Below are 27,922 nucleotides of genomic sequence, written 5' to 3' on the forward strand. Positions count from 1 at the left end.
ATATTCGACGACCTCTAGTAAGTGCAGCTGTATTTGCACAATATAATTTTGTAAACCATATCCTCAATTAACATTCCGCAATTTGCCGTACTTATATTTTGGTAGAAAGATAACATGTTTAATCTTCGCGTTGCTACAGCAGGCAGTATGTTTTTTTGTTAAAAATTTTTTGAAGGTTTTCGTTGAAAACAGAAAAATTATTTGTCAGTGTTGTTTCTCTAATGGACGTAAAATAAATATTGACCTCGGTAAAAGCAACGCGGTATTACTGTTTGTTATACATCAACATTGTCATACAAAAATCCAATCATTTGTGTTCTTTTATTCCCGATGGACGGCAACTTTAACTTCGGCGGTTTTGGTCATATATTTAGAGAATTACAAAAAACACAATGTTATTTCTCACAACTGACTATATGCCTAAAGTTAATGCGTGGCCACTACTGTATAAACAATGTGGTTAACACACAATTAAAGCTGCGTGGTTACAAAAGCACGGATGTGACGTAAAATGCAAAAACAAGGTTTTTTAAACTTTAGTGTACTGCCGACTTTGTTATTACACCTTCCACTGTATATTTATGTGATTTTAAACTACAGACAATTTTGGTAGAATTTTGATAGCAACTGTTTAAAAATACACAATCCTTATGTTACTATTCCTTCCGGTTCACAAATTTAAATCTCATTTTTTACCGATATGCTATGGTATTGCTAAAGGTTTATTTATAACTCTTTTTTTTCTCAGTTGTTATAAATGGATTTCCACTTTACAGTATGTAATTTGCCTCTCATACTAAACCATGTTACAAAAAAATTTGGTACACTTATTGGCTACATGACAACATAATGCCTAAGCAGTTGACGTAATAGAGTATTTGGTTTATCTTTAATTTAAGAATTTATTCTTAATATATTCTTAACCTTGTTAACATGCATTTTATTTTTTTTATTGAAAATCTTAATTAAATTGGGCAAACTATTAACCATAGTTGTACACATTTTTTAACACTTTGCCTATCTACTCAACTTGTACTTTAATATCTTCATTCACACCTTGTAATTAGTGTTAAGTTTATACAGGCTAAATCAATTTACACGTGATTTAAACTGCCAGCTTGTATCCTGAGTCGCGTATTTAATGGCTTAGTTTACTGGTTAAATGTGCGTTTGAGGTAGGTTTCTATTCTGCTAATCTTATCACATTACAAAAATATTGTAATACTATACTCTTTTTAAAACTCAAATTATTTACCAATACCAATTCTCTTGTTGACTTGCTTAGTGTGAAATTCTAAATTGTCTAAAAAGTACAATGAAGACTATTAGGCCATAGTAGACGTCGCGAATGTTTCAGTCAGCTGGTGTAATTTAGTTTACGTTAACGTAATAAATAACTATATTTAGAAGATAATTGAAATCAGTTCTGATCGTGTACGAATTGACTCGAAAGATTATTTATAAGAACAAAATTGGTTTATACTAGGAAAATAGATTAAACTTCGAAAATTGCAGCAATTTTTACAGATTTGCTAATTTTATCGCATTAAATAAAATTTATATCGAGGCGTGAACCATCATTTTTGAGAAAAGGTATTTTTTTAATTTTATTTAAATTTAAAACACATAAAAAACAGTTAATACAAAATACTTCTTACAATATTTGTTTAATTTTTGTGTTTTACTATTCCAAACAAAAAAAACGTAGTAATAGTTTAGAGATAATACTCACCTTCTTAATTTTTAAAGATCGTGATAAACAATTCTGTTTTAGGGTGTTATTAAATTTATCAAGGAAAAAAACGGGCGTGTTTTTAGGTATTTTATTGGGCCAATTTTCTTAAAATTTACATTAACCATTGTATAATGTGTTTTTTTGTGTTTTGTTTACAGTTTAACTTTTAAATTTAACGTATATAATTTGAACTTTAGGCACAACAAAAAAGCACACTAGGCACAAATTCGGTGTTTCCAATAAACTACTTATTAATTTTATGCTTGAGTACACATGTACATTTTGATAGCAGCGCACAATCTGCTCAATTATCGTTGATTTGACTCTAAGTTTATATTTTTATTTGCACTACTCAATAAATAATTTTTTTTAATAAACAAATAATAAGAAGGGAATTTTGTTTTTTTAACTTTTTTACCTGGAATTTATAACCTGATAACTGTATAACGAATTGTGCTTTATCTGTCTGTCTGTAGTTTACTAAAAGACGGCCAGCAGACTAAGTTTGTTTACTTAAAACTTAGTGTATTTATTCGCCTTTTTGTCGTTTACAATACTTATTTATCTTTAGTTCTTAAAAAAAGTTTAGACATTTAATTGGTAATTAACTTCAATAAAACATAACTCGAGAATAATGGCAAAACAGACCCCTTTAACATGCAGTGGACATACAAGACCTGTAGTTGATCTTTCTTTTAGTCAAAATACAGAAGACGGATATTTTCTTATTAGTGCTTGCAAAGGTTAACTATCTAGAAATATAAATTTTTACTCGTGAATGAAACCATTTAAAAAAAATAATGATTTAATGTAGAAGCATACAAACGAGAATAAAGGTTAACTAAATAAATTAATGGGATCTTAAGTAAAAACTATTGGCAAAATAAATACAACTGTTTTTAAATGCATTAAACTGTTTACTCTGTTTCAACTTTTTTTTAATAGGGTAAAGTTTAATTAACAAATTTTGGGTCAAGAATTGAGTTATTTTTTTGCCATGTAAAAATACAAAGCTTGTTTTGTTTGGTATAGTATGCTTCTATATGACCCATGACATTTAATAGATAAAAAAAATAAATATTTTTTGTTTCAAAAATTTATTATTGTTTTTTTTAGATGGTAAGCCTATGCTCCGACATGGTAATACTGGCGACTGGATTGGAACTTTCATTGGTCACAAAGGAGCAGTCTGGGCAGCTACTTTAAATAATAATGCAACCAAAGCTGCCACTGGTGCTGCAGATTTTTCAGCGTATGATTTTAAATATCTTGATTAAAAAATTTCACTTCTTTACCAAAATTTAAAATACTTATAGCCTATGCATAACCTAATAAAATGTACACACAATTTATTTGGTTAATTTTGGTCTACCAAGCATGATTTTTTTAAAGTTGTTTTGAATCAAAACTAATTTAATAAAATTAAAAAAAACTATAAATATATTTTATAACTTTTAGAAATTTGTGGGACTCTGTAAGTGGCGAAATACAAGCTACATTTGCGCACAAACATATTGTCAAAGCTGTTGCATTTTCACCGGACTGTACTCGACTGCTTACAGCTGGACAAGAAAAAATTATTCGTTCATTTTTATTAGAAAAGACAGCAGCAGGTGACTGTTATCACACAATAAAGTGAATCCACAATATGGAGAAAAAACACTTAGACTTTCTTTTCAATTTTTTTTTGTAGATCCAGACATAATAGGGGAACATGAGGGTACCATTAAAAAAATAATTTGGACCAATGAAGGTAAATCATGCATCTCTGCTGCGGATGATAAAACTGTAAGGTATACAATCAGTTTTAATTTTTGTAGTATATATACTGAAAAATAGTGAAGTTTATGGACCTATGTTTTTATATACCTTTCTTTATTTTTATTATAGAAAATGGGATGCATCAAATAAACTGGAAGTACAAAAAATGACTTTTGATTCATCTGTTAGTGATATAGAAATATCAGAGGATGGTGAGACGTTGCTGGTTACGAAAAATAAACAACTTTTTATTTATGATGCAAACACGTAAATAAAATAAATACCTAAATAAAATTAAACATAACAACTTTGTTTGTTTGACAAAATATAATTTTAAAACCAATTGGGTATATTTTTTATATTTTTGTATCTCATATAAGCACCGATTTTAGATTTGAAAAAATAAATGAAATAAGTTTACAAACTTCAATTTATTCCGCAAGTCTTCATCCAAACAAAAAGTATATTGTTGCGGGAGGGGAGGATTTTAAACTTTATAAATTTGATTTTGAAACTTTAAAGGAACTAGGTATTAAGTTAATTTTTTAAATTAGCCCATAATTTTTCTTAAAGTTTCTTATGTAGTATTAAGTGTAGTCGCATTTAAACATTACAATCTAATTTAGTATTTTAATGGCTGGCAGCGTGGTGTAGTGGTAAGAACACTTGCTACACCACACATGAGGTCGTTGGTTCAATCCCCACTGATCTCATGCTGTAGCGCCCTTAAGTAAGGCGCTATAAATTGGACAAACTCCTGCTGAGCCAGCACTTAATCAGCAGCATAATTATCGGGCAATTATAATCTATAATATCCCAAACTGCCACAGGCAATTCGAGACTGGGTCGGAGTAATTGATGTTACTCTATGTTTAAGTCGCAGATTCGACTTTTCCACATTGAGGATAAAGATATATACTGAAAAAAAATGGATAACCTGCAATTTTAATTTACCTTTTTTACAGACTCGTACAAGGGTCATTTTGGACCTGTACACATAGTAAGATTTTCTCCCGATGGTGAGTTATATGCCAGTGGTAGTGAAGATGGAACAGTAAGATTATGGCAAACTAATATTGGAACAAACTATGGTTTATGGAGATGTGTACAACCTGGTCAGCTTTTGTAAAATGAAACTCCTTAATTGGTTAAAAAAATATAACTATAAATGTATCTAACTCGTTAAATAGATAATTAGATTATTAGATTATAAAGCAATAGTTTGCTCAATAGTAACTTGTGTATAACATTTTAGTAACAATTGCCATTCTTTGTTGATATTTTATAAGACAAATTGTTTATTTTTATTTATTTGTTAATGTAGATGAAGAAGACACAGCATCCTTGACAACCTAATTAGCACAAAAAGCACCAACAAATTTTTAATCTGACATGCGGTGAAAAATTAAATGTTGCAGTTATGGATGATCCTATGTAAAGTGTTTTTCAATATTTCTAATACGGTGTTCTTGGATTTGAACTTAACTAACAAATTTTTTTTTTGTTATTTCTGTGCCTTTCTTTTCTTTAAAGTTCAACTAATTGTACAGTTGCATTTTTGTATTGCAGTTCAAATAAATCAGGTCTGTTTTATGTCCACCGAATTTAGTTGAATCCAGCAATTAACATATATAATTTTATGATTTCAATGTGATAGAATGTTTCACTGTCGAAAAAAAGCTAACGCTTTCTTAATCATTGTTATTTTAAAGCTTATTGCCTTCTTTTAGAATGTACTGCACCTTTGTTGAAGTCTTTAATGTCTCAATATAGCTTTCGGATTCCAAATTATCCTAATGCAATATTGATGTCTACACTGTTGTTGTTGTTTTTTTAATGTTCGGTGTACTTAAAGCAAACTTTATTTGTTAATTTTTTTCTCGGTGAAATCGTATACTATATCACACCTAAAAATATTTTTTTAATTTAAATTTAAGTCGCTAGACTAATGAATGCTAAACTTGAGGCAAAATCTCTCTAGTTTTTTAGGTCAAATAATCTATTAAAATACAAAGATGTTTATGCACGCACTCTAAAATTTGTTGTTTTTACAAATTTGTTATTATTTATGTTCGTTCTTTTATATACAATTTGGTCGAAACAAAATGCTTAATAATAATAATATAAAAAAGTTATTGTTTCAGAATTCACACGTAGGCATTCAGCGTGATCATACCCTCTCTCAAAACCATAGCAAAATATTATGAGAAAAAGGCAGTATAGCGCGCGGGTGACAGATATGTAGGGGACGCGGAATTTGAGGGAATGGAAAATGAAGGAACGGAAAATGAGGGAACGGAAAATGAAGGAACCGGAAAATGAAGAAACGGAAAATGAAGGAACCGGAAAATGAAGGAACGGAAAATGAGGAAACCGGAAAATGAAGGAACGGAAAATGAAGGAACCGGAAAATGAAGGAACGGAAAATGAAGGAACCGGAAAATGAAGGAACGGAAATTAAAGGAACGGAAAATGAGGGAACCGGAAAATGAAGGAACGGAAAATGAAGGAACCGGAAAATGAAGGAACGGAAAATGAAGGAACCGGAAAATGAAGGAACGGAAAATGAGGGAACCGGAAAATGAAGGAACGGAAAATGAAGGAACGGAAAATGAAGGAACGGAAAATGAAGGAACCGGAAAATGAAGGAACGGAAAATGAGGGAACCGGAAAATGAAGGAACGGAAAATGAAGGAACCGGAAAATGAAGGAACGGAAATTAAAGGAACGGAAAATGAAGGAACGGAAAATGAAGGAACCGGAAAATGAAGGAACGGAAAATGAGGGAACCGGAAAATAAAGGAACGGAATATGAAGAAAACGGAAAATGAAGGAAAGCCAAAAAGGAGTGGGCGGAATCTAAAAATGTAAAACGCGGAAATAGCGCTATAGATTTATTTGGGTCGACTGAAAATGAGGGAATGGAAATTGAAGGAACGGAAATTGAAGGAACGGAAAATGAAGGAACCGGAAAATGAAGGAACGGAAAATGAAGAAACCGGAAAATGAAGGAACGGAAAATGAAGGAACCGGAAAATGAAGGAACGGAAAATGAAGGAACCGGAAAATGAAGGAACGGAAATTGAAGGAAAGTGAAAAAAGGAGAGGCGGAATTTAAAAAAAATAAAACGCGGAAATACCGTTGACTTTTTATTTGTATTTAAGTCGATATTATTTTAGAAATAAACGGGCATTTTATAGAAGAGGGTTAGGGTATGCTGGGGTAATAAAAATTAACTCATTATCGCTTATCAGTTCTCAAATAAATGACAGTAAACTTAAATAAAAAGTCAACGGTATTTCCGCGTTTTATTTTTTTAGGATTCCGCTACTCCTTTTTTCACTTTCCTTCAATTTCCGTTCCTTCATTTTCCGGTTCCTTCATTTTCCGTTCCTTCATTTTCCGGTTCCTTCATTTTCCGTTCCTTCATTTTCCGGTTCCTTCATTTTCCGTTCCTTCATTTTCCGTTCCTTCAATTTCCATTCCCTCATTTTCCGTTCCTTCAATTTCCATTCCCTCATTTTCAGTCGACCCCTCCTTTTTTCACTTTCCTTCAATTTCCGTTCCTTCATTTTCGGGTTCCTTCATTTTCCGGTTCCTTCATTTTCCGGTTCCTTTAATTTCCGTTCCTTCATTTTCCATTCCCTCAAATTCCGCGTCCCCATATATACATTCTACTATTCTGTTCGAAATTTTATTGTTAAATTATAAAATTCAGCCAACATAGCTTAAATTTAACTCCTTTAATTTCAACGTTTTTATACTATTTAAAGCCAAATCGTTGGTAACAGATAGCAGTCTGGTGCAACAGAGGTTGCAGGCAATTTAAAAAAGTTAATAAGTTATACCCTTAAACTGTTTAACCGTTATTAATTTATTAATAACAACCACTTTAAAATGTTTTTGCTATTTTTTTTCAGATGTATAAATTATCTAAATCAGTTGCCATTCCTGAGAGTCAATTAAAACCCCTTGAAAATATAATTGCTTCTAGCAAAGGTGTTTCAACAGAAATCAATGAAGAGGCATTGGCAGATATTTTAAATTTGGCACCTTTTCAAGATCCGCGCCTTAAGAAACTTGTGTACTTATATTTATCACTTGTGGTCGATACTGTTCCTGAATCTATACTTCATGTAACTAATCTTGCTTTTATTGACCTATCTGATCCGAACCCCAGTACTAGAAAAAACATTTTGTATTTTGTGTCAGATTTGCCTTTAAAATCAGATGCTATAGTTTGTTTAGTTGTTTCAACATTAATGCAATGCATGCAAGATCATAGTCCTGCAATCCGTGCTACAGCAATCGATGCTGTAATTAAAGTTTGTGTCCGAGTCAATTTACAACATTCTAATAAGTCATGTGACAACTTTAAACAGTTATTAATAAGGGTTAAGGAGATGCTACCGAATGATCCTGATCCTGCTGTTGTAGTTCAATGTATAGACTGTATTGCAAGATGTACACAGGATAATGACATTGTACAAACATTATTATTGTCTTTAATTAATAAGATTTCGTTGCTGGATGAAAAATCTGTTAAATCCGTTATTGAAATTGCAATAAGAAAAGGTTGCAATTTTAAAGAAGACACTTGTATTCATTTGTTAAATCAACTGGATCCATTAAAGAAAGATTCCTTAGATACATCATTAATATTTGAAACATTTATGCTAATGCTTAATATTTCGGAAAAACTTCAGTCAAAGGACATATTTGTACATATTCTCTCACAGATGGTTGATTCTGCTCTGAAATTTTACTTCATAAGCCCAAGCGATGAGAAAAAATACCTTTTACTAAACACCATTTTTATTGCTATTCATTTATACAGTGAATTTCAGAATAAAGCAAGAAAAAAGTTTAAAACATTTACCATATTACAAGCTGATTCGTTAAATGTTAAAATTATGAAGTGCAAAATTCTTAGTTTGATTTTAAATGAAGAAATTGCTATGCCTGTTTTTACAACTATCAGACACTATCTAAATAATCAAAATTTTTGTTTAAGAAACGCTGCGTTTAAAACTTTATATAACTTGTACAAATTTTTACCTAGTAAATGTGAAAATGTCATTAATTGCTTATTGCATTCCCAAAACCACTTTGTAACTGAGCATGTTATTGTCCAGTACAGCAATATAACTCTGCATAAGTTATCTAGCCAAAAGAGTTCAAATGACATGCCTGTGCCCAGTTATATCATGCACTCATTATTTTCATCTTATTCACTTGTTAAGTCTGAAAATGTTAAGTGTTGTTTACTTTGGTTAATATCTTTTTGTAATGATGCAATCCTTGCCCGTAAATTTGCAAACCATTTAAACTTTGATTTACTAAATATATTTGCACAACAATTAAGGAATAATTTAATATATTCATATCTAACCACTGTTGTAAAATTATTTGCTAATTGGCCAAGCACATATTACACATTGTTAAAAAATGTATTTCAACAAATTTTTAAAATGCCTGATAATAATCTACTTAAATATAAGGCAATTCAATATTATAAGCTGTTAAAAGTTGATATTAACCAACTTTTATCATTTATTAATCAGAGTAATATGCCACATATTAAATTAAATACAGATCAATTTGCAACAACAAAAACTAATCTTATCAATTTGCAAGATTCATCAATTGTTCCTAAGTTGTAATAATTGTATTCTTATCAAAATATTAATATCTTTTTTAATACCTAGTACTAATTTGTTTAAAGATTTTTGTTTTATATTTAGAGACTATAAAAATGTTTTTTTTTAATCTGTGTGCAAGGAATTACAAAAGTTGTACTATGTTATTTAGAAATTTTTGCAATGTTACTCTAAACAAAAAACATTTTGTTGAAAATTCAAAAATTACGACACTGAACATAACCTGCTTAAAACTCTTTAAAACTTATCACAAGGAAAATTATTCATCGAAGACAGATAACAGAACTTTTTTTAAAAACAATAAATTACAAGTTGGCGATGAATACGAAAATGGAAAACTTCTTTATATTGGTGCTAACAAGGGAGCATTAAAACGTTGGTATTTAAAAAAACATTTAAAGAAAATCATGATTTTTGTGGTGTAACATGTAGATTTTTTGTTTAGGTAGCCTTGCCATGATGTACAGTTTAGGTCTAGGAATGGCCATTGCTTCGCCATATTTATTTGGGATTACGGCTAAATCAACTTTTGCAGTAAGCATTTAATTTTTTTGGACAATTTAAAGTTGCTAAAATCTTTCTTTTATTGTATTTTCTTAAAAAAAGCTTCACCACAATTTTTTAAATTAAATGTGCTTATTTTACTTTTTGTTTGCTATAACTTTAGTAAAAAAATGTTTGGGTTTTACTAAAGACTGGAGTGGTTTACATCACCAAATGAAGACTATAACAAATATTTTACCTATCAAATGGGTTTGTTTTTAGACATGTTTTATTTCATTTGTTGTGATCATGTTTGTTGCAAATCCCATTGGTTTGTATCAATTTGGAAAGCGCCATGTTAATGAACTATATTTGGACAAAAGAACAGAAAAATATACTGCCACAGTACTCTCACCATTTATTTTTAAAGATAAAAGGTTAGTTAGTTTACATATGTAACTATTTTGGCTTGACTTTTTAGTTAATTGTGCCGAAAGTCTAAGGTAACTTTAAGGTCTTTAATAGCTATACATTTGTTGTTGAATTTTGACAGAATAACATTTACTTCAAGAGATTGTAAAATGCCAACCAAACCTACTGCATTCACATCATTTTTTGCAAGAAAACATCCAATGTTTATAAATTCCGATGTCATGAACTATGAAGATTACATGGCTATACTAAAGTAAGTTTTTACCTTATGCAACTTTTTTATATGTTTTTATAGTTATGTTGAAAAATTTTATTCTATTTTTTAGATGCACAACAAATGAATATGATTACGAAAATCCCATAAGACAGCAAACTTACAACGATGTTATTCAAAAGGCACTTAATTCTAAACAACAAAATGATAAAAAAAATAACTAATTTATATACCAGTACTACTCTTTATTTTTTTAATACAAATATTTACTAGCTCATGTTATTGTTTTTTATATTATTAGTAAAGTGACTCTAAACTTAAACAAATTTTTATGCCTTTATAAATTATAAAAATAAAAAAACATGGCCAAAAACTTTATACATATCTGAGGAAAAACATTATTGATTTTATCTTAAATTGATATAAAATATATTAGAGCAAGTTAAAAACTAACTTGTATAAAAAAACCTAATTTTAAAACAAAATTATTCATTTAATTTAAAATAATGTAGCTTTTTATTGTGACGGAAAATGTAGAAATCAAAAACAAAAAATTTTGCGTTAAAAGAAAATACTAGTTCTAAAAGCAAATGTTTAAATAATAGATAGAGGAAAAGAAAAAGATTTAAGTAACTTGAGAAAAGTAATGTAATCACAAAAAAAACTTTTGTCTAAAATTAAACTAAAAATTATTCTATTGTTTTTTTACAGTGGATCAGCAATGGAAATTTTAAATAACTACCCACGGCCTTCCTTAAAATAAATACGTTTTTATTTAAAAAGGCAAGTAATTTTTAAAAAGTTTAACATATCTCACATTACTGTAAATCATGAAATATTACCCTAGCTTGAATAATTATACGACAATGCACATTAAAGCATAAACAATAATTTACCAACAACTGATTAACGTCATTTTTACAGCAGGCAAACATGCTAGCCTGTAACCACCCTGATTTACATTAAAACTGGACCACCAGGTAACATCATATATTGCGAACCATTCATTTGTCCATATCCCATTTGTGGTTTATTATTTGCCATGCCATTGCTTGGCGCACCACCATAACCACCTGAAGATTTACTGCCATAATTTGAGCCATTACCATAACCACCACCTCTACTTCCACCACTATATCCATTGCTACGACCCCCACTGTAACCACCGCCTCTGCTGTATCTACTCTTTCCTTTAGAAAACCGATTACCACAAGTCATAGCTAACTCCATTAGTCGAGGATTGATTTGCTGCTTGGCTTCCTTTAAAATTTCAATTAAATCATGAACTTGCTTTCCATTAGCGTAGGTAAAAAATGTGTAGGCCGTTCCTGTTTGATTGGCTCGTGCAGTACGACCGATTCGATGTACATAATCTTCAACTTGGTTGGGAAAATCATAATTTATTACAAATTTAATGTCTGAAACGTCAAGACCACGCGAAGCAACATCAGTTGCCACAAGAATGGGAGATTTCCCAGTTCGAAATTCATTGAGTACCCAATCTCTTTCAGGTTGAGATTTGTCGCCATGTATACACATAGCTGGCCAGCCATCACGGCGCATGTTTCTTGTTAAAAGATCACATTTTCGCTTTGTTTCAGTAAAAATAATGGTTTTGTTTTCCTGCTCTCCCATGATTTCTTCCATCAACCGCATTAGCTTTTCACCCTTTTCATCTTCGGTACAAACATCAATGATTTGAAGGATGTTGTGGTTTGCAGAAATTTGTGAGGAACCAACTTGGATATGGACTGAATCTCGCAAAAAGTCTTCCGCTAATTTTCGAACTTCTTTAGGCCAAGTTGCACTCCACATCAGTGTTTGTCGATCTGGTCTAATTTGATCAATGATTTTACGAATTTGTGGTTCGAATCCCATGTCTAACATTCTGTCGGCCTCATCTAAAACTAGATAAGTGCAACGGCGTAAGTTGGTTTTGTGGGATTCCAAAAAATCAATTAGTCTGCCTGGAGTGGCAATAACTATTTCACAACCTCTTTCAAGATCTCGCAGCTGTGGTCCCTTGGATGCACCTCCATATACACAAGTGTTACGAATATGACATTTTTGTCCGTATTCATTTGCAACAACTTGTACCTGCTGAGCTAACTCTCGAGTAGGACAAAGAACTAAAGCAATAGGCCCATCTCCCTTTTCCAAATAAGGTTGAGCATTTATATGTAAAAGAGCAGGCAATATAAAGGAAAGGGTTTTTCCTGAACCAGTTTGAGCAATACCAACCACGTCGAGCCCACTTAAAGCATGAGGCCAGCCAATTGCCTGAATAACAGTTGGGGATGTAAAGCCAGAGTTCATCAGAGTATTCATAATGTAATCAGGAAAGGATGCTTCGGTGAAGTTGATGACTGGTTTTCTACATTTTGAGCCAGTTACAACAACACCTTTCTCTGCATAATACTGTTGGACAGCAGACATGGGGCGATTGGTTACATCTGGATGTTCTCGATAAAACTCTTTTTGAAATGGGGTAAGAGAGGACATATCCCACTTAGGTTTACGAAGGCCAACTCCATTACTGTCATATTTTCCTCCATTGCGGTCGTTTCCACCATAGCGACTACCACCACGGCCACCACCACTTGAACTGTAACGACTGCTACCACCTCCACCTCTTCCCCACCCACCACTGCTTCCATAACCACCGCTCCCATTGCTTCGACTGCTTCCATAACTGCCACCTCCATTGCTTCGATCTCTCGAGTAACCAGGCATTCTTGTTAGTTTCTTGTTAATAAATAATTTAACTACAAAATGAAATTGAAAAAATTTCACTAAAGGGTAACAGATGCTAAAACAGTTTCAATTAAAAAGTTAATAAAGTGTAGTGTTACATTCGCATAAAAAAAACAAACTAAAAATTAATAGTTGGGTAGTTTTCTGTGTACAGACAGACAGAAGATGTGGTCTAATTTTGTGTGAAAGTATCATTCCTAAAAACTTTAAAAATGTTTTTTCAGACTGTTGTGTTTTGTAAAAAATTAATTCCTTAAGTTACAAAAATATGATAGTAAAATAAAGGGATTTCTGTTTTGATTGTGTTGCCAACAATCATTCTTTATCGTCGCCAGATTGGCTAGTTTTAAACCAACCTTTTAAAAATGAGTAATTTAACTTACGGTTTGCATGGCTAAGATATTCCTTCATCTGCTGACCCGGTGGCAACTATTCCAGGTCCTTCAGATGAAAGAAGAGTAAATATTACTCAGATCTCATTCATTACCGTACTTCACTTTTCACCCATCAGCCAACGCCCTTCCATGCCAAGTTTGTTGGATGACGAGTGCTTCCACAAATAAACCTGGAACATTCTTTAGCAGGTATCGTTCCGGTAATAAATGTACCGGTATACTTGATCCAGCCGTTCCAGGTTCACTATAATAAATAAACATTTCATTTCTGGCCAACAAGAACCTTAACTAAAATGTAGTGCTATACCACAACCTCCTAACAGTGGAGTATTGCGCAACAAAATGGCTTCTAGATTCACCACGTTTAGAATTTCTTTGTTACAAGTCACGTGATTATGCTTTCCGGTCATGTGATTATTACGTGTGAAAAGTGGACGTCATACAGTATAATAAAGAAACAATATTTTGAAGAATATGAACTATTTAAAAAAATATGTTATAAATAAATTTTGTGAGACAAATAATTAATTAGTACTCCAAGTAATAAATTGCAACCAAAACAAATTTAAATATTATTTTATGAATGCTTCCCTGACCTACTGATTAAAAAAGTTGTAAAAACTTGTCGGCAGATGGTACTATAAAGCAAAGTTTGGTCAGAAATAAAAAATACATTTTATTTCTTAACAAAAATTTATTTGAAAATGCATTGTATAATGTAAAAGCAAATCAATTGTTAGATTGTCATACCAGTTATAACTTTTGTAAAAAAATGAGGTTAATTACGCTACTGGGTTCGTTTATGCAATATTAAATCTATTCTTTAAATCATCGGTAGTAAATAACCAAGATTATTTTTTACCACTATTAATAACTGAACTAGTGTTTTGTCGATAAGATCTTCTTTCGTAATTTAAAACCATACTTAGTAGCCAGTATAATACAATAACAAAGACAAAAACATAAATTGAACTTAAAGCGAGTAGTATTAGCATAGGCACAACAACAAAAAACTTCAAATACCAATTTTCATTACAATAAACGTAAATAAAGTTTAGGCTATGGTATAGATACAGCGGTACTTGGCTCAGAATGTAAGCTTAATATGGGTATTAGGCGATTCTCGTCCCAATCGATAGATCCTTGAGCATCTACAACCGTTTTGGGATGCAATGACTCGTTTTCTAGATCGTCGTTTGTATCTAGCTGGTCTGTATTCATAAACAACAAGTCTTGATCGCTTGAAGAAGAGTGGGTTTTCGAAGAACTGGTCTGGTATTTTTTCCATTTCATCCTTCTATAAATTAATTAAAAGTATATTTATATATTTATTATTCTCAACCTAATTAAAAAAAATAGTTTTTTTTACCTATTTTGAAACCAGATTTTAATATGCCTTTCAGTTAGATTTAACCCCGCAGCAAGTTCAATTCGCCTTGGTCTTGAAATATAGCGACTAAAATGAAATTCTTTTTCAAGCTCAAGTAGTTGGCTTCTTGTGTAGGCAGTTCGCGTCCTTTTATTGTCATCGATGTCAGGAAATTGCGGAGGTGTATGTCCAGTAGCTAAAAACGAACAAAGTGGAAAAAGTTTAGTAGGTTAATTACAAGAGTATGTAAACCCTGGCATTAAAATTTAGTATAAATTATTGTTGTTTAATGCTTTACAATCATGGATACGCTTTAATTAAATTGATATATGCAAGTATAAAACGTGTTATAACAAGGCTAGTATTTGTTTCAATTTTAAGTGAAAGCGACGTGTGCATTTACCAAAAATTTTAATTACTTTAGCTTCTGCGAGGCACGTATAGTTGACATGTCTTTTTATTTTGATATCGTATGATTTGGACTCAAACAAACAATGTTATCTTGTCAAAACCGACAGGGTTAGATTTACAGGCAATCTAACTTCACGGAGCGCCGCTGGGCTACAGTAAATGTTTACAGTCGGGAAGAAAAACTTGTAGAGTGCTGTGTGAAATTTGCCGCCCCTCTTCTATACTTAACATCAAAGTAGTTTGAGTTGGCACTTTTAAGAGTATACATGTTTCGTTAAGATAATTGTTACAAAAATATTAACTGAACTATGACAGTATGACAACTTTAAATAAAATGTACCTAGCATTGTTATATCGAATTAAACTTTATTATTCTTTTATAATTAAAGACACATTTATCAATTCTTGTTATAGTGTATTAGTACAGATTTACAATTACCACCTAAAAAAGAAATATTTGGTAATAGCACAACAAAAATATTGAATGAAACATTTGGGGTAAAAATGATAAAATTACGGCCTATCTATCGCAAATACTAACAGCAACCAGACCACGCAATAAAGTTGATTTGATGGACAGTGAAGTAAAATATGTTTCGCGAAGAGTAAACATGCTAGCTTATTATAAGTTCCAACGTTTCTGTAGTGTTTGTTAAAGACAAAAATCAACATAACTCTCACCTCCAACCGAGAAACAAGGCTACTGAGTTACTCTTATCAAGTTATATCTGATAAACAAAATGGCTCTTTTTGCCTGGCCAAGGCAAAAATTTAAAACTTTTACTTAGCTTTTGTTAAGTACTTGATGTACATAAAAGCTACCAAAAATAGCATATTTAACTGATTAATTCATAATTGCGCGAATAATTAGTAAAACCTAATAAATTTTTTAATTATCAATAAATTATGAAAACCTTAAAAAAAACAAAAATAATTGTTGGGTCATTTAAGCAAATTACGATTTAAAACATGTAAAAATTTTAAAATATACGGTTAAAATGTGTTAAACTTCACTTAAATACAAACAGCTTTACGTCTTTCAACGACTGTCTAAGATATATCTATCGTACATCAATGTAATAAAAAAGATAACTTTTATCTTGCTAAGTGCGTTTTTTTAGAAAAGGGTGTGAATAGATATCAATTATGACTTTGCACATTTAGAAACAAAACAAATTTAAATATTAAAATTCAAAATAAGCAAAAATAAATTTTCTGTTTTTTTATAACTTTTATTTTTTACACCTGTCAACAACAGTAAATAGTCATACCACATATTGTAAGCTCGTTAAATTAATTAGTCTACGTAACATAATGTTATTTAAAAAAACAGTTGCGTGACATCGTGTTTTCTGAATATTAGATAAGCTTGTCATTTTTTATTTAAAACAATATTTGCACAGTTTAACGGGCAGTATAGGTTGTCGAATTCTTGTCATTCATTGATGTACGGTCAACAATAATTTCATCATGCCCAACGTTTTTTTTGTTTAAAATATTACTACTGTGTTAACGATAAAAAAATTTGCAGGTATTTTATAATTAGTTACAAAATGGCGCAACAAACTATCACATAAACACATTTAAACTATTTCTTTTAAACTAAATACTATTTTAAGCGCAATCTAACCGATGTGTTTAAGTGTGACTTAACTTATAACTATTTTTTAAATTTCATTACCGAAGATCTAGTGGCCAACAAAACCAGTAAATGTTTTTATGGTTGATGTTTGTGTGAATAAATAAAAATAAATAATTGTTGTCTTAAAATAACCCTTCAGCAAATTAAATAACAATGGTAAATATCTGGACAGATCGCCATGCGAAAATGTTCTTATCTAACCTTATTGACATGGACTATCAGACTGCCTTGTAGTCGGTTTCACATAAAACAAAGTGACCAACCTAGCTGTGAAGTGGTATGCGGGTGGTCGCTGGAATTTTATTGCGTTACGTAATAAATGTTTTAAATACACCACATCTCCCTTTAAAATAGTATACTTATAAAGAAAAATATGCCTGTTACAACAAAAAATAACAGAAGATGAAAAGTTATCTATTAATCGAGTAGTGTTATTACCGGTATACACAATTTGAAAAAGCTCGGTTATCCAACAATTTGGATATATTTTGCAACTGAAACACTAGGATTAACTTCAATGATCCTATTCGTAAAGTTTTAAAGTTTAATATTGTTATTTCAACAAACTTCAACGAATACAAAGGAAATTATATTCTAAAAGTTATGATATATTATTTCAAAGAAGTACATGAAACCTATAATTTTTCGTAAGTCGACTAACGGTCATCCTCCTCTTTAATTTAAAATTACTGGGGAAAACTAAATGATATAAAGTTGTTTTTGTAAATTAACTCGACTATAACAAATATATTCTAAAAAAAAATAATTTTAAGTTAGCAGTTAAAATCTAGCTGTTAACATTTCAACTTAAAATCTAAAAAATCAATTTTAAGTTAGTAGTTAAAAAAGTTCTAAAAAAAATTATATATATTAAACTAAAAATAATATATTAAAGGTCATTTGCATAAACTTTAATGAACTTAGTTCTGGACAGACCGCGGATATGTTTTATTTAATATTCAACCTATTTTAAAAATAAAAAATTTAATTTAAACAACAATTTTTCCTTTTTTTTAGATATTTGTTATGTCATTCGACTACCAATTAAAAGGTTTGAATTTCTAGTACAACAACATACTATCGTGTTACTAAAATTAACTTATTACCTTTATAAAATATTTAAATACCCTTTTATAAAATGACTTTACAACAATATTAACCCTTTTTGTGTTTAAGCTTTTAAATACAAAATTTAAAAAAAACATTAAAAAAGAGCTTTTAAAGGTAAGTTGTAAATTAAATTTTGGAACATACTTTAAAAAACATTTTTTCCGTAATTGGACCGTAAGCAAATATTGTAAACCAGGAATGATTTTAGTTGATTTGATATATGTTATTTATTTTATTTGACCGGGTATGCCACAAAACATAATATGTCAAAAATTATAGTCCCCGTACTTCAAAAATTATATTCCCCGTAAAAAAAATATATAACTTTTACAAGTTAAATATAACTTTTACAAGTTAATTTTTTAAGTTGTAACGGTAAAAATAATAAAACATTTTTGCCTTTTACACATGTTTTTTATAAAAAACACTTTACATTTAAAGCTTAATTTTTCATATTCTGTATATTAAAAATAAATATTATCCTAAATTCTGAAATTAAAAGTTGTAAAACCTAATTCTTTGTTTGATTTCTATAAATTAGTATCTTATATTATTTCCAAGACTAAAATGTCAAAATTATACCATGGCGTAATGAAAGGCCAAAGCTCAATAGTAGCCATTTTGTTTAACTAAGTTAAGGGCGGGTCAAACTTGGCCATAAATCTCAATTACAAAATTTGTATTCCTCATGAATTAAGTTTTAACATATAAACATGATGTATAACATTTTTGCTTTTAAAAACTAAGTATTTAATTTTTTTAAATAAATAAAGGAATTATTACCTTGCTGCCATTGTGCTTTCCATTCGCCGTGATGAGACTTGGTACTTTTCATCCACGGAAATTTTACCTCATTTCTTTTTTGGTTGTTATTTTCTACACCTGAACTGCTACCAAGTGAACAAGACCTCGATAAACTCTCGGGTATGCGGTAAGCAAAGTCCGCTACACTGTCGGAGATATCCACATCTTGAACAAGAGAATTCATGTGCTTGGAAATAGACTGTTTGGTTGATTGTTTTAAGTTACTTTTCCAGCGGTCTGTAAATTCATTTGCGAATTTGTCGTTTTTAAGTTTATTGTATGCAGTGCTACCCATATTGTTAGATTGTTTGTCAACTTGAAAAACTTCGTTTGTTCCATAAATATTGTTATTATTACAATTAATTTGGTCTTGATAATATTCATTAGATAAGTTATATCCACTAGTTCGTAGTGATTTATTTTCATTGGTAGTTTCTACGCAGTGACTCCAATATAAATCATTCTCTTGCGTCGGAGTTTGTTGGTAAAATTCAGAATGAAATTGACTATTTTGTCTTGACACATCATTTTGCATAGCCCATTCTGTCATTTGAGTGTTTCTGGGTTGTACACCTCCTCTTTGAGTAAATGATTTCCATGGGCTTTCCGCGAAACGGTTAGGCCCATCTCTCGTAAAATGACCCACATGTTTTGCGGGAACTTTTGTCTTTCTGTTCCCGCCATTTTTTAAATAAATGTTCGATGATTTGTTAGCATGTATACCGTCACTGTGCATATTTATAATACCAATATTTTCGTTTCAGTGCTTGAAATTTACTTAAAACATTTGCTCAAATCGATTCATCTTTATAACTTAAACTAGTTTGTTTTTCAAGCTTAAGAGTAGAAACTTTATGAAGAATAAATACATATTGCTTTTACTGGCTACCGCGACTGGCATCTGTTATCAAAATGTGCCAGTCAATGATGTACTTGTGTAAATTATCATGGTGACTTGGTATCGTTTGAACAAATTCTAAGCTCGAATATCCAGTGTGTTTTTTTAGAGCAAATTTATGGTGACATATGTAAATTGCTACTGATACTGATTTCAATTTGTGTTTGCACAAAAAATTCACCTAATCAGATTTGTAGTAAAATAGTTTTGTAGAAAAGTAGTTTTTAGAACGTGTGCAAAGTTTGTGTTAAATTTACTTGGTTAAGACAATTGTCAATCCAAACTAATTAAAATCAAATTAAAATAATTAATACAGTAAAATAATATATTGTTAATGTTTTTAAGCATATTATACCAATTATATTAACCAACGATTTAAAAAGGTGTAGGCTAAATAAAACATTTTACTAAAATATTTATGGTTTCTAACATTTCAATTGCACTAATGATATTTTTTCAAAAATTAAAATCGAAAAAAAAAGTTTCCGTTTTGGGTAAAAGTTATTACCAAATGTAATTTATTTAAAAAACGTTAATGTGGTTCAATGTGTAAATAAATGAAATATTCTTGCAACCCGTTTTAATAGTGTTCTTACTCTCTACTGCCCTATTACGATAAAAGGCATTACACAATCTTAGGTTAGAACGAATAAATGAACTTTTTGTTAAAAACAAAAAAAATATCGGGTTGTATTGGGTTAGTGCTTACAAGTGTTCTATAAGAATTGCGCATGATTAATTAACTTACTAAAATATATTTAAATAGTTTTTTTTTTTAAACATTTAAACGAATAAATATCTTGATAGTGCAACAATATAACAAAATAGGATAAATTGCCTTGTTAAATTAGTAATATGTAATATTAAGTTTTTTGCGTGCGTTAAAGGATACAATGTAAAGTAAAATTATTATAAAAAGGTATTGTACCTGCGTTTGTTTATTTAAAAAATATCACTTCAGTGCAAAACCCGCTTTTAAAGTCAATTTGTGAGTATCGAATCTTTAAAGTCAACTTAGCTATCTTATCTTACTGTATTTGCTTAAACAATATTCAGACAACACTACCAGTGTGTCATTTCTTCTGTTATAAAAAAATCCATTACAAACAAACTTTTGTGCCTGAAACCATTTATCTACATGCATGTAATAAAATGAAATTAATTAAATTTAAACCTTTACTGGTTTTCCATCTTATTCAATTTTTATTGGAAACGAAAAGTTGTCAGACAAATTTTAAGGTAGGCTTATGCCAAAATAAGAAAAGTAGGCTTTAAGTTCGTGTTATATATAAACTGTAATAAAAATACCTATATCGAACGCCAGGAAAGTTATTGTCCGTCGGGCTGCGAAGTGAAAAGGGAAATGGAAGATTTTAAACAGAAGTCCATTTTGCAATTGAACGAGGCAAGTCAGGTAATAAACGAATGCAGGGAGTTCCTGAACCAAGAGAGTTACGAAATGGAATCCGATAAAACAACTAAAAGAATGGAGCTACGCGAATTGGAAAGTAATATACATTTTTAAAGAAAATATTAATATTTTTATTTATTATTTATCTTATTTTTAGCTTCTACATTTGATCTTTATCAAAAAACACGTTTGATAAAAAACGAAATATTAGTACTTAAGGAAAGGGCAAATCTCGAAAACCTAAAAATAGTTGAACTGCAGCAACAAATTTCACATCAACACCGAGTTCTGTTAGGTCAACTTTTTAAAACATTGACTAGATTAAAATCTAATTACCACTTTAAAACCTATTTTTACATAAACTATAGAAATTGGAGCAGAAGCAATTGAATTTAGACAAACTTTGATAAAGACGTCTAAAGTTAAGGGTAACATTAAATTTTTTGCCTATGAAATAAATATGTCCTTTTAAACCGTAACTAAAATGTATTCTAACCTTAAATTGTCTTAAGGTCCAGATAATATGTTATCAGTTACACAACGGTGCGAGGGTCACAACTGCAACGCTTTACAAACATTTAAGGGAAACCAATGTCGTATAACCGAGGCTTACCAGTATCCCAGTCTACCAGACTGTGCAGGATTATACAAAGCTGGGCAAAACGGTACGAATACTGTAAAATTTACATTTAAGAACAAGTTAACAATTTTGTATTGCATAAACGTACTTTAGATATTAACTTCAAACAATTTAACTTGTATGTGTATTTATTTAATTGTAGTAAGCGGCGTTTACTTGATTCGTCCCCGACCTTCGAGGCGCTCATTTAAGGTATATTGTAACATGGATGAGGAAGGTGGCGGTTGGACGGTAATACAGCGAAGGGTCGACGGTGCTGTCGATTTTGACCGCAACTGGGAGGATTACAAATATGGTAAGTCGGTTTGTCTCCAACAGATACATTTTACAATTTACAAAACACACTACACAAGGCCGTTGGTTTAACCTCCACTGCTCTCATGTGGAGCGACCTTGAGTAAGGCGCTATAAACGGTAAAAACTTCTGCAGACCAATTACTTAATCAGCAGTTTAGATATCTGGCAATTATAATCTATAATATCCAAAACTGCCAAAGGCAACTCGAGACTGAATGGGGCTAACAAATATTACTCTATGTCTCGTGACTGGCTCTAAACTTTTTAAGTTTTCAATGATTAAATACGTTTTTTATTAACCTTAGGTTTTGCACAGCACGGTAATCTGTGCACGGGTGAATTTTGGTTAGGAAACAAAAAACTTGTCCATCTCACAAAAACATTTCAAACCGTTCGCTTTAAACTGACGAACTGGGAAAACGAAGTGAGGATTGCACAATACATGTATTTTAAAGTTAATGAGGAATCCAGTAACTTTATGCTTCAAATTTCAGTGTACGACGAAGCTGTTAGTAATGCGACTGATTCCATTTCGGGTAGAAACTAGTAAGTCCAACAAAACACAATTCCAAAAAAACTTATAGAACGAAAATTTTTGGAACCCTAACTAAATCAAAATACTTAGAACTGTTATTTAACGTAGTGTATTATCAAATACCTTGTCCTAATTTTACATTTAATTGACTTTTACTGTTTTACAAAAGGCTAATATGCACTATGATGCGGTGACATGCCGTCAAAGCATGCTTCGTGGTAAAATTTAAGGCGTTACACAAAAAAAAACAAATTTTAAAATTTTGCCTCAAGCTACCAATAGACATTTTTAATCATTGCTGAATTTTTTTTAACCTTATATAAGACTTTGACCAATAAAAAAAATGTCTGTGATTTTTATAGCCCAGATGCTATTCGACGTTCAATTAACAATATGCATTTTACTACACGTGACAACGACAACGACAGACTTGAACATGGTAATTGTGCCCTTCTAGCTAGCCCGCCTTTAGACAGAGGACGAAAAGAAGCGACTCGATCTTCAGGTTCGGGCGGTTGGTGGTACAACAAATGTCATTCAGCAAATCCTAATGGAAAATATTACCAAGGTGTAAAATCCCTCCCTTGTAATAAACCAACACTAATTTTGTAACTGTAATAACTTAAAAAAAAGACTAATCGCACTACAGAAGTTGTAGACTAGCCGACCTAAACTGATCATATAAGGTATATATTACTTTATTTAAAATTAAAAATTTAACATCAAAACTTGTTACAGGTGGCAATTATACAACAGCCTTTTCCAAAAATGATTTTACTAACGATGGTCAAGGAATAGTTTGGAGTTCTTGGTTAGGAAAATCCTATTCTTTAAAACACGTCGAAATCATGCTTAGGCCGTACAACTACAACCGAACTTTTTACTATAAATAGATAAAAATAACACTAGTAAACATTGTGTTACGAAAATTACAAAAATTAGTTGATTTAAAAATAAATTACGAAACTTTTATTTGATGTTGCAAAATGGGGTGTACCTTTAAAATGATTATTAAAGTTTGCACACGTTATCTAAGCCTTCTAACAACCTTTTAAATGAAAGAGTTTAAAGATTTATTTTGTGCTTAATACACTGATTGTGTTTGCCCAAAACTCACTTGGTAGACAATAAGCAAATTGACTTTTGATAACTTAGGCGTTCCATGATCAGAGAAATGTTTAGTTTTTGTTAATTGGAATATTGTAAAAATGGTGAAATGCAATCTCGCGTGTAATTTAGTAGTCAGCAAAAAGTTGAAAAAGACGAACTTAAAACCAAACGCTTTTTGCTACTTACTTGTTTTCGCACTGTTATTGTCATTTGGTAAGGTAAGACCTACTTTTGTTGTTATAATAGTGTGTGAAGCTAGCTACTTTACGTTTCTATTTTATTTTATAGGCAAGTCAAGATTTATGCAATAAAAATTCGCAAATAAATTGCTACGATAGTCGCTGGGTGAGTGTAAAAAAAACTAGTTTCTTTATTATTACCTTAAGTAAAATACTTTTAAATCTTCGCAAATTAGAAAGATTTGTGCCCAAATGGCTGCATGTTAAACAAAGAACGACAAGAGTCGGTAATCAGACTACATAACAAAGTATGTGATGTTTATAATATATTTGGAATAACCTGGAAGGCTAACAGGGAAAAATTGGGCTACTTACAATTTCAAAAACTAAAAATGAAAAATGATATAAAAATAGTAAAAGGTAAAAAATTGAATTTAAAATGTTTAAAGTTATTAGTATATCAAAATAACTTTACTGCTAATTAAAACAACTTCATTTCTGTAACTTTTGTTTTAGACGTACTTTCAAATACAAACAGAACTGTTGAAAGTAGCAAAACTGATTTAAATCTAACCCGACTAATTCTTGACCACGACCAACAAATTTTGGACCAAATATCGGAAAAAAATAAACTAATTAACACTGAATTTCAAAAAATATTTGTTAGTATATTTTAACAAATTGTAATATAAATTTGTATAAACATTCTACAGTTATACAAATTTGTTATGTTTAGGATGATATTGATCTTTCATCTAGCCAAGGATGTTCGTCAAAAGATTCAACTTTAAGTTCTTGTCCTTTACCAATTAATATTGGAAGAGATTGTGCTGAATTATATTTAAAGGGGGAACGAAAAAACGGAGTTTATTTTATTAAGCCAGATTTGTTATCTGCACCAATACGAGTAAATTACAAATAACTATGTGTTTAGACTTTAAGTTTAAACTGGCTCAAATATAAACGCATAATATAATTTTACTGAACGTTACAAAATTAATTTTTTATGTGATAGTGAATAATGTGTAAAAAATGTACTAGTTTTTATTTTAGGTTAAACATAATGCTTGTCATATTATGAAATGCAATAATACGTTTACATCCAGACGTTCAAACAAAATTTCACATCAACTATATATCGTTAAATTTTCTTTTACAGGTTTACTGTGATATGGAAGATGCTGGCGGAGGATGGACTATAATCCAAAGAAGGTTTGACGGAAGTTTAAATTTTAACAGAAATTGGAATGATTATAGAAATGGATTTGGACAGTGGAGTTGCAACAACGTGGGAGAACTATGGCTCGGAAACCAAAATATTTACAAGTAAGTAATATATTTGTTTACACCTTGTTTACTTGAAATCATAAATAGTTTCTTGTTCTCAAAATTGAGCCAAAATATTGGTAATGTTTAATAAGCGTAATTGAAAAAAAATCCTCCTTAAAAACTCAAGTTAAATACAGCAGTTTGCAATTACAAATTTACTTTTCTTATAACAATTTACCGAAATTTTGTTAAGATTATGGTTTTAAATACCCTTTATTTCAGATTAACCCAGCAAAATAAACAACAGTTAAAAATAGATCTTAGTTCGTGGAAGAAAGAGGAGAGATATGCTTGGTATAGGTATACAAACTTGTTTTTCAAAAAAATCAAATTTATGAAATTTGCAAATGAATATTCGTTTTAGACTTACCTTTAATTTATTTTTTAACCAGTTATTTTCGAATTGGAAACGAGACAGAGCGATATAGATTACGATTTATAGAAGGTTATAGACGAGATCCGAACGAAGATATAGGAAATGCGTTTCGGGGTTTCGCTGATCGTCACGTCGAAGACCAAAAGAAAATGGAGTTTTCTATTAGAAACTATAACAATCGAGCTTCAACAAGTAATTGTGCAAGTAGGTTAAGATTATTAATACAATATTGTGTTTATAACTGTAAAAGCACAAGCGTTAAAAAGCCTAATAAAAGCTAAGTAAACACTAAGTGACAAATTAATTACAAATACCCTCTTTGTGAATATTTTTTCTCTATATAAATAGGAGGACTAAACACAAAATAATTTTTGTTACCTTGCTCATTTTCTAGTTGCTTTTGGTAGTTTTAAATATCATTAAGACACAATGAACCTTTTGATTGGTTTTGGGCTTAATGGAAGTATTTTTTTATTCATATCACCTCAAGGTAGTAAGTTTTGAATTTTTATAGGGGCAGGGTGTGCAAGTAGATCGTGTTTAAGCTATCTGTGCAGGGCTCAAGCTCGACAAGAATTTTTATTTTTTTTTTCCGCATCACCTTAAGGTGATAGGCTTTATATTTTTTAAAGAAGAGTGTGTTGTAATGACGTGGTGAGTTATCCGTAAATACTGGGCTCAAGTGCAAATAGTGTGACAATGGTTCGGCTCAGCCCCAAAATCTTTTGACTCGCAGTTCGCTGCCATGGCCGCTTAACCACACTACCGGACTAAGCCCGTCTATAGCAGCTTACTCAAGAGCGCCACGATATGGACACGGGTGGAATGGAACAATTGACCATTAAGTGATGTTGTTAAACCAAGTGATCAAACCATTATAAACTGCTACTGTCCGTTAAAGAGTTATTAAAAGCTGTCGGAAAAAGCGAAAAGTTATCAAAGGTTAAGGCAAATTGCGCTAGATTAAAACTTAATGCAGCACATGCGTTTTTAAGGTGGTACTGGCGGCTGGTGGTTTAACAAATGCAATTTAGCAAATTTGAATTCGAATTGGCATCACTACGGAAAATCAAAACAAGCTATACTAAGAAGTAAGACTATAATGGGCAATATAATTAAATTACCCGTCAAATTTATTATTTTTTAATTGTAGGATATAATAATTACCAACTAATGTGGAAGACCTGGAATAATAAATATCTCAAGAAAACGACAATGAAAATTCGACCACTAGGCTTCAATTCAAATTCTGACCATGGACTAAGAAGACATGGAATTATTAAAGGATGATAACAAAAATAAATTTTGAATAGTAAACATGGTTAAGTACCTACAGACCTAACGGCCCTTTTTTGTAGCATTTTTTTAATCATTGTGTTGTAAGAAATACGAAAAAAAACACACGTTTAAATTTATAATAATAATGATCATATAACAAAAAAATCGTAATTTACATCAAAGGTATTATTATAACCACGACTTTATTGCATTCATTTTGTACCGCTTTCGCCATGATTTATTTTTAAACCGATGACGTTCGAGAAAATAGTTTCTCCTTTTGATTGTACAGTAGAAAGCGAGTATTGTTAAGGTAAATCAACAGAAAAAGGCATTTTTGATGAATGAACCAAAAAATATATGCTTGAGCAACCCTATTGTTCTGTCACAGTACGTGAACATAGCGAAACATAAATGGACATTTTTTTACAACGGTGTTTTCGCTCGTTTGTTAGAGGAAGGTTTAAAACTATACTTTGCCTAAAGGCGTGGTAGAAGTTTTAATTTAAATCAGTAAATCATTTCTGTCTAGTAACCATTTAATCTATAAAGTGATAAAAATTAGATTATATTTACTGCGACGAGTTTACCTGTATAAGCAGTGTAATGAAATAGCGATTAAAAAGGTTTTTGTGTGTAAACTTTAGTGTTAAACAAGCAGCCCGAAGTACCTTATTTATATTTAAGTTTATCAGTCATTTAAGTGAACATATTTAAATATTTTTTGTCAGTCACTTAAGGAAACATATATTAAAAAATTACGACTCAAATAGTCAGAATATAAAAAGTTTCAACACTAAAATGATTTTTTTAAAAACTACCTTTTATTTAGGACCAAATCATCTCGTGATGGTTTAGTCATCCACTTTATATGAATAAATTAAATTTAAGAGAATTTGTATGTCAATTGATATAAAAATAAGGCCACAATGCTACACATAAATGTTTTTCTGGAAAATCAAAGTTAATATAAATTACTTGTTCGTTAAGTAACAATGGTTTTACGATTTTCTCTGAAAACACAGTCTCGTGGTAGCTATAGTCTTTTTAATTAAAATTCGAATATTTGATTGGTCTCTATTGTTTAGGGTTCTTGTG

At 30.7% G+C, this 27,922-nt stretch overlaps 5 protein-coding genes across 6 annotated transcripts; 3 read left to right on the top strand and 2 right to left on the bottom strand.

Annotated features, from left to right (window-relative positions):
* Positions 1-2,287: 2,287 nt before the first annotated feature.
* LOC145740744 (serine-threonine kinase receptor-associated protein-like) lies at positions 2,288-5,593 on the top strand. Its single transcript, XM_082558578.1, has 8 exons — positions 2,288-2,478; positions 2,852-2,987; positions 3,194-3,348; positions 3,429-3,528; positions 3,626-3,763; positions 3,889-4,025; positions 4,462-4,611; positions 4,821-5,593. The coding sequence occupies exons 1-8, from the start codon at positions 2,370-2,372 to the stop codon at positions 4,850-4,852; spliced, it is 957 nt and encodes a 318-aa protein (XP_082414704.1). The 5' UTR covers positions 2,288-2,369; the 3' UTR covers positions 4,853-5,593.
* Positions 5,594-7,417: 1,824 nt separating this feature from the next.
* On the top strand, positions 7,418-9,196 carry LOC145755853 (AP-4 complex subunit beta-1-like). The gene has a single exon (XM_082572112.1). It carries the CDS (start codon positions 7,418-7,420, stop codon positions 9,158-9,160), a length of 1,743 nt encoding a protein of 580 aa, XP_082428238.1. The 3' UTR covers positions 9,161-9,196.
* Positions 9,197-9,252: 56 nt separating this feature from the next.
* On the top strand, positions 9,253-10,613 carry LOC145764176 (transmembrane protein 70, mitochondrial-like). 2 transcript variants are annotated; one of them, XM_082575776.1, is made up of 5 exons: positions 9,253-9,532; positions 9,603-9,691; positions 9,923-10,077; positions 10,194-10,325; positions 10,399-10,613. In XM_082575776.1, exons 1-5 carry the CDS (start codon positions 9,253-9,255, stop codon positions 10,508-10,510), a joined length of 768 nt encoding a protein of 255 aa, XP_082431902.1. In that variant the 3' UTR covers positions 10,511-10,613. The 2 variants fall into 2 exon arrangements, with proteins under 2 accessions (XP_082431902.1, XP_082431903.1); XM_082575777.1 differs by having other exon boundaries at positions 10,212-10,325.
* A 152-nt stretch (positions 10,614-10,765) lies between these two features.
* On the bottom strand, positions 10,766-13,774 carry LOC145764175 (putative ATP-dependent RNA helicase DDX5). Its single transcript, XM_082575775.1, has 2 exons — positions 13,424-13,774; positions 10,766-13,051 (listed from the first exon to the last, which is right to left on the bottom strand). The coding sequence occupies exons 1-2, from the start codon at positions 13,449-13,451 to the stop codon at positions 11,244-11,246; spliced, it is 1,836 nt and encodes a 611-aa protein (XP_082431901.1). The 5' UTR covers positions 13,452-13,774; the 3' UTR covers positions 10,766-11,243.
* A 556-nt stretch (positions 13,775-14,330) lies between these two features.
* Positions 14,331-19,507, bottom strand: LOC145755946 (uncharacterized). The gene is made up of 3 exons (XM_082572194.1): positions 18,751-19,507; positions 14,805-15,000; positions 14,331-14,732 (listed from the first exon to the last, which is right to left on the bottom strand). Exons 1-3 carry the CDS (start codon positions 19,505-19,507, stop codon positions 14,495-14,497), a joined length of 1,191 nt encoding a protein of 396 aa, XP_082428320.1. The 3' UTR covers positions 14,331-14,494.
* Between the last annotated feature and the right edge of the window lie 8,415 nt (positions 19,508-27,922).

Source organism: Corella eumyota, chromosome 1 (assembly GCF_963082875.1).
Source record: "Corella eumyota chromosome 1, kaCorEumy4.1, whole genome shotgun sequence".
NCBI lineage: Eukaryota > Metazoa > Chordata > Ascidiacea > Phlebobranchia > Corellidae > Corella > Corella eumyota.

Coding starts and splice junctions, on each gene's coding strand:
- LOC145740744 (XM_082558578.1), top strand. CDS start 2,370: ATGGCAAAACAGACCCCTTTAACATGCAGTGGACATACAAGACCTGTA. Junction 2,988..3,193: donor GGTGCTGCAGATTTTTCAGC/GTATGATTTTAA, acceptor TATAACTTTTAG/AAATTTGTGGGACTCTGTAA. Junction 3,349..3,428: donor ATTAGAAAAGACAGCAGCAG/GTGACTGTTATC, acceptor TTTTTTTTGTAG/ATCCAGACATAATAGGGGAA.
- LOC145764176 (XM_082575776.1), top strand. CDS start 9,253: ATGTTTTTTTTTAATCTGTGTGCAAGGAATTACAAAAGTTGTACTATG. Junction 9,533..9,602: donor TAACAAGGGAGCATTAAAAC/GTTGGTATTTAA, acceptor TTTTTTGTTTAG/GTAGCCTTGCCATGATGTAC. Junction 9,692..9,922: donor CGGCTAAATCAACTTTTGCA/GTAAGCATTTAA, acceptor GTTTGTTTTTAG/ACATGTTTTATTTCATTTGT.
- LOC145755946 (XM_082572194.1), bottom strand. CDS start 19,507: ATGCACAGTGACGGTATACATGCTAACAAATCATCGAACATTTATTTA. Junction 15,001..18,750: donor GAAAGCACAATGGCAGCAAG/GTAATAATTCCT, acceptor GTTCGTTTTTAG/CTACTGGACATACACCTCCG. Junction 14,733..14,804: donor AAAATCTGGTTTCAAAATAG/GTAAAAAAAACT, acceptor ATTAATTTATAG/AAGGATGAAATGGAAAAAAT.
- LOC145764175 (XM_082575775.1), bottom strand. CDS start 13,451: ATGAAGGAATATCTTAGCCATGCAAACC. Junction 13,052..13,423: donor ATATCTTAGCCATGCAAACC/GTAAGTTAAATT, acceptor TTCATTTTGTAG/TTAAATTATTTATTAACAAG.
- LOC145755853 (XM_082572112.1), top strand. CDS start 7,418: ATGTATAAATTATCTAAATCAGTTGCCATTCCTGAGAGTCAATTAAAA.